Source organism: Alligator sinensis, unplaced genomic scaffold (genome assembly GCF_000455745.1).
Source record: "Alligator sinensis unplaced genomic scaffold, ASM45574v1 scaffold819_1, whole genome shotgun sequence".
NCBI classification, from domain to species: Eukaryota; Metazoa; Chordata; order Crocodylia; family Alligatoridae; genus Alligator; species Alligator sinensis.
The window spans coordinates 161,395-167,776 of record NW_005843030.1 but is presented as its reverse complement, the minus strand read 5'-3'; the positions used below and the strand labels follow the sequence as shown (position 1 = coordinate 167,776).

The window sequence follows — 6,382 nt, the reverse complement described above, 5'->3', positions numbered from 1 at the left end:
GAGGGACCTGAACCTGTTCAGCCTCAGCAAGCAGAGGCTGAGGGGGGATTTGGTGGCTGCCTACAAACTCATTAGGGGAGATCAGCAGCAAAAAGGAAGGGCCCTATTCCCCCCAGCAGCACCTGGGGTGACGAGGAACAATGGCCAGAAGCTGCTGGAGAATAGGTTCAGGTTAGAGATTAGGAGGCACTATTTTGCTGTTAGGGTGGCTAGGATCTGGAACCAACTTCCTAGGGAAGTAGTCCTCGCTCCTACCTTGGGTAAATTAAAAAAGAAGTTGGATGAACACCTGTCTGGGGTCGTGTGATCCCAGCATGTGCTCCTGCCAGTGGCAGGAGTCAGACTAGATGATCTGTTCAGGTCCCTTCTGACCCCAAACTACTATGAAACTATGAAAACTCTGCAAAGAGAGGAAGAATCTTTATGTTTGTCATAGTGTGATCAGTCTTTTAATTTTCAACAGCCACGTCAGAAAAGGTCAAGGCAAGTATTCTTTGTTTAAAAAAATGTCTTTGAGGAATACTCTACTCAGCACTGGTGAGACCGCAGCTGGAGTACTGAGTCCAGTTCTGGGCACCACATTTTAACAAGGACATGGACAAGCTTGAGAGAGTCCAAGGAAGAGCCACCTGTAAAATCAGAGTCTTAAAAGGCAAGCCATACAAGGAAAGGTTGAGGGATCTGGGACTCTTCAGCCTGAGGAAAAGAAGGCTGAGAGAGGACCTGGTAACAGCTTACCACTACACTAAGGGAGTACATCAAGGGCTCGGTGAGCAACTGTTCACCAGGGCACCTGAGGGGAAAACCAGGAGTAATGGCCACAAACTCCTGAAAGATTGATTCAGGCTCAACATCAGAAATAACTTCTTCATAGTCAGGGTGTCTAGACTGTGGAAAAAGTTTCCTCCAGAGGTGGTGTAATCACCTACCCTGGAAATCTTCAAGAGGAGACTAGACAGTCACCTCGCTGGGGTCAACTGACCCCCAGTTATCTTTCCTGCTTGGTGCAAGGGGCTGGACTCAATGATCTTCCAAGGTCCCTTCTGGCCTTACAATCTATGAATCTATGAATACAGCAAGCAGCTAATGAGACACAGCATTAACACCTGGAATTTAATAAGTATGCACACCACCAGAAAAACTGCTATTAGTAATTAAATATAGGTATCATGCAAAACTCCTCTATAGAGCCAAACTTTAAAATCCTTCTGTCAAAATCCCCAAAAGGCTCTGGGATCCCAAAAGCATAGAATAAGTTTACTGGGAAGGGTTGCATAAAATTCAGAGTCATGTCAATAGCACGGTTTCAGATAGTATTCTGGCATTAATGAAAAACAGACTGTAACTAAAAAGACCTGTTATAGAATCCATCAAAACCAGAGACACACACAAAAAAATAATTACTCAGTAGTGAGCTAAAATGCAAAAAAGTTATTTTAAAAGAGATCCTAAAATCTACATGCTCCAGGTCTGCAGGGCCATAAGATTCTTACCTGAGAAAGTTTAAGCAACCTTCTAATTACAGGATTTTATCGCCTCTCTCTTCAAATATACCCCAATGGGTCAACCAAGTTAGAATTTTACATCAACTAGCTGTCATAGGGACACTCCAGTAGGAATACTGTTTCTAGAGGTCTGTTCTTTCACTAGTGTAGAATGGTTAAGCATGTCAATTACCATGAATGTCCAAAAGAACAAACTTCAGCTATGCCTCTTTAATATGAGCCCACCAGCAAAATACATCTACAGAATATATCATAAACATGATAATAAAATCAATATCCCAAAAGATAACTTGCTCCTCATATACTCCTTTTTTGCTTTCTGTACAAATATTTTAGTGAACTCCTGATTAAGGTGCAACAGAACAGAAAGGAAGCAATTTCGGCATCTTGGCACCACAGGTGTTTTTATCAGCTATAACTGACTGGGTCGGAGGTTTTTTTGCTTGCCTATGCAAAACAACTAATTAGGTATATATACCTCAAAAAATCATGTTGACTGCAAAAAATGATTTAACCTACCTCATAATACACAGGCACATCTTTGGTCTTTTTTCCCTTTTGATTTCCAGCTTCCAGGATCTGTAAGATAAGCAAAGTGCGCTACTATGAATAACAGATTTATTTAAATAAATATCCTATGTTTGTTGAAATCAAGTTTTTCTTGAGTATTCTTTGAATGCCTAAAAGTGAGATGTATTAGACTGTATCATAATTTTCTAAGGGTTGTAATAAAACTATTACTTATACATTTAAACCTTGTCTGGATAAAGACCTGGACTACACTGAACTGGGTGCATCTACACAAGATCTTTACTGAAGATTTTCATAATTAGCTCTGCACTAAACATCTCATCATCTACACATGCAGTGATATTAGGACAGAGTAAACTAATTAACTCTGCTGTAGGTTAGTACTTGTAAACACAAGTACTATCCTATGGTAGAGTTTTTTACTCCTCAACAACACACATGGAGATGCTGACAGGGCTGGCTGGGGCACAAGTGTGCTTTAGTGTAGGGCTGTCTGCCAGCTAGCCCTATACTGAAGTATCCTCATGCTCCAGCCAGCCCTTCTTCAGCACACTGAGCTGAGTTGAAGCAGCCCTGGGCCTTCTGATAGGCACGTGTGCTCCCACCTAGCTCAACATGTTGCGGTCCCGGGCACATGTTTGAATACGGAACTCTGAAGCAATAAATAAGCTCTGGCGTGATAGGCACTAGAGTTTATTGCTGTGCATTAACTGCATGTGTAAACATGCTGACTGACAGCCTTTGCACTTGCTTACCTACTCTTTTTTTTCTTAACTTCTATGTGAATGAATGTCTGATTGTTTAAATTAGCCATGCATTTTATATTAATATGCAGTACAAGCTTATTCAAAGAAGAAAAACCTTCTAATTTTCAACAGCTTTTAATAAGAAGATGTATTAAATACCTGTTCAAAAATTCCTTCCCATGACACCACACTGAAGAGCTTCCGCTGTGGTACCTGCACAGCAAGAGACAGTGCCTTTGTATGGATTTCATCCTCAATTTTGTTCTCCACAACAAAAGCAATGTTGGGCTTCCAATCATCCTGTTAATTTTCCAAAATAAAAAAAGAAGTGCATTAAAACACTCTTAACTTCAAGATTTAAGAAACTATCCAGCAGAACAGACTGCCCCTCTACTAAAGACAGCTAATGAAGTCTAAACATCACACTGATTATTGCTTTGAAATAAAGGAAATAAAAGTGAAGTCTAAACTCGGACATCATAATTATTTGCTACCATGAGGTGGCAGTATTATGCTGTGAAAAACACAACACAACTTATCAGCAGCATGTAACTTTTTCTTTTCTTGGTCAATGCTGTGTAAGTACAATAGGGATGGAGTAACATATAAAATAACACTTGCAGAAACACTGGTCTTTAACCTGAATATTTCAGAAGTACAGAACATAATTTCCCAAAATGTATAGCTCTAAAGATTTTCAAAACAAAAAAAAATGTGCATAAGTGATCTTCCTGTTTCTTATCCAGACTATCTAGAGTCCAGGGTTGTCCAGTCTATTTGGGTTGGTAGGTCAGATCAAGACTGAGGGGCTTTGTGGACTGGATGACCTACTTCTGACAACAAGACTGAGCAGCAGCAGTGTTACCTGTCCTGTGCTCACTCTGATACCATCACTGGCCCCACTGCCAAAAGCTGTCCCCAACAGGGATCCTGACCTAGAAATTTGGCAATAGGGCAACAATTACCCATGCGGTTAATGTCACAGCCATGACCCAGTACCACCAAAAAAAGTGTCTAATAGGCAGACAAGATTCTTTGGGTAGATGCGGTATCTTTTATTAGACCAACTAAATAGTTGGAAAAATTGTTCTTTGCAAGCTTTTGGGCACAAACACCCTTCTTCAGGCATAGGAAGAGTCTGGTGTTGTTTTGTGTGCTCTCCTGGATAGATTAGAAGCCAATACGCAAAATGCAGGTCTGTGAAAATGCAAATGTGTGGCAGTGAGGATCAGAGGGAATGGGAGACAATAGGTATGAGACAAGTAGGTGGGGGGTGGGGTGGGAAGGGGGAATGTTGACATGGTGGTAGAATGTAGCTGGGAAAATGCGGACTAGTTACCTGGGGTTATCAGATGGCAGGCAAGTTATAATGTACCATAAATCCAATGTCTATACTTAGTCCGTGATTTTTTGTATCCAGTAGATTTATGAAGTAAAGTTCGTAGGCTTGTCTGAAAGGTGTTTTGTAAATTAGGACTGAGAGATTGGAGAGTTGTTGTCTTGTGAGGAGCACACACACACACACACACACACACACACACACACACACACACAGGTAATTGGGTATTTTTATTTTTGATAGATTTTTCAGTGTATCAGCATTCCGATATGCAGCTGTTGTTTGGTTTCTCCTACATATTTTCTATCAGGGCACTTAGTCCGCTGGATGAGATATTACATTTCTGGAGGTGCAGGTGTAAGATCCAGGAATGGTAATGGTTCTGTTGTGGGATGTAGTTATTGTGGGAGTGGTGGAGATGTGTTGGCAAGTTTTACCTTTTTTGTCCTGGCATGGTCTGGATCCAATTGGTGTGCTTTGGGCCATAGCAAGTTTGCTTCTGGTGATGAGGTTGGTGAGGTTCAGTGCTTGTTTAAAGGCTAGGATAGGTAATTCTGGAAAGATCTCTTTAAGAATTGGGTCTTCTTCTAGTAAGGGGTTCCAGTTGTTTGAGGAGATAAAGAAAAGAAAGAAAAATGACTAAACGTCAAACGTAGGAGCAAGTCGTGCTCATGGCGTGGGGGAAGTAGTGGGTGCGGCCTGACAGCGGCGGCCCTGGCCCACGCTGATTGGCAAGGGGCGCAGGGGATGCAGCCCGTTTAAAAAGGCGAGCGCGCCAAAAGAAGGGATGGATCCACGCATCAGTTTGGAAAGGCCTGATCACCCTTTCCAGGATCCTGCGTCCACGAAATCCCTTCCCCCCGGACGCCCCCATCACAACCAGGTATACCATCCGAATGTGTTTAGAGCTCTCGAGTCACCAGCGAGTTTAATGGTGAAACAGCTGTTAAGAAGTGTTTTTTTCTGCCTAACTGTGAGTAAAGCATTTACTTATCTCACCGCCTCCTTGGTGTTTTCTGTCAACGGAAGGAGAGACAGAAGAGGGAGGAATAAGGCCCCGAAACCCTTTTGTTCCCGGCCTGCTTGCATAGACTGGGTCCAACCACCCATTATCAGGTTGAACAGGCAAGTTTTACCTTTTTTGTCCTGGCATGGTCTGGATCCAATTGGTGTGCTTTGGGCCATAGCAAGTTTGCTTCTGGTGATGAGGTTGGTGAGGTTCAGTGCTTGTTTAAAGGCTAGGATAGGTAATTCTGGAAAGATCTCTTTAAGAATTGGGTCTTCTTCTAGTAAGGGGCTCCAGTTGTTTGAGGATTTTCTGTATAGGTTCCAGGGAAGGATGGTATGTTATAACCAGGGATCCAAGTTTTCTGTTTCCCATGGAAAAACAGAGAAAACCATGGATTCCCTGTTTTTATTGGAGAAAACGCGGATTTCCCTTTTTAGCAGAGAAATCTGCGGATTCTCTGCTTTTGCAAAGAGCTCTTGCAGGCTGGCAAAGCTCCAGCCTGCAAGTGGGGCAGCCAAGGCTGGGCTCAGGCTCAGACTCATCCTTTGCCCCTGGAGTATAGAGGTAAGTGGGGCTGTGGGGCAGGGCTGGGGAAGATGGTTGGGGGCTGAGAGAGCATGGGGTGCTGCTAACTACAGGCAGCACACCACAGCTGGGAGCAGGGCCAGAGGGCAAGGGCAGGGGTGCCCCCTGGGGGGGCTTTGTGGGCAAGCGATGTGGGGCACAGTGTGGTGGTGCCTGCCATGTGTGGGCTGCACACCTGCTGCCCGGCCTTCTGCCTAGGGAGGGATTCGTGGCGGGGAGGGGGCTTGCACACGGTGGCTGCTGCCGCTTACCTGGAGGACCACGATAGGGGTTGACGGCCGCTGCCTACAAAACCTCCAGCTGCCACCATGGAGCCATGCCCAGAGCTGTGCAGCCAGCTGCCAGGTGGCAGCGGCAGCATGGTGGTGGTCGGGTGGCACACAGCCATCCCCACTGCCATGCTGCACCACTGCCACCGGCCACACAGGTCTGAGCACAGCTCCGTGGCAATAGTGGGAGATTTTGTACGCAGTGGCAGTCGCCGCTGGCACGGGCAGCCACTGCTGCTTATCTGTGGGGATGCCCATGTCAGCGGTGACTGCTACTACGTACAAAACCTCCCACTGCCACTAGGGACTGTGCTCGGAGCTGTGTGGCCAGCAGCAGTGGTGCGGCGCAGCATGGTGGTGGGGATAGCTGCATGACACCTGGCCACCACAATGCTGCC

At 44.8% G+C, this 6,382-nt stretch overlaps 1 protein-coding gene across 1 annotated transcript in view; it reads right to left on the bottom strand.

The window, feature by feature from the left end:
- Positions 1-6,382, bottom strand: part of LOC102383584 (sperm-associated antigen 17-like) — a gene marked incomplete at its 3' end in the record, with an annotated part of 368,781 nt that overhangs the window by 268,996 nt on the left and 93,403 nt on the right. Inside the window, exons 3-5 of the mRNA XM_025193226.1 lie at positions 3,648-3,717; positions 2,942-3,082; positions 2,025-2,084 (exon numbers count right to left, since the gene is read on the bottom strand). Of these exons, the coding sequence (XP_025049011.1) occupies positions 2,025-2,084; positions 2,942-3,082; positions 3,648-3,717 (271 nt within the window). The remainder of the gene's footprint in view (positions 1-2,024; positions 2,085-2,941; positions 3,083-3,647; positions 3,718-6,382) is intronic.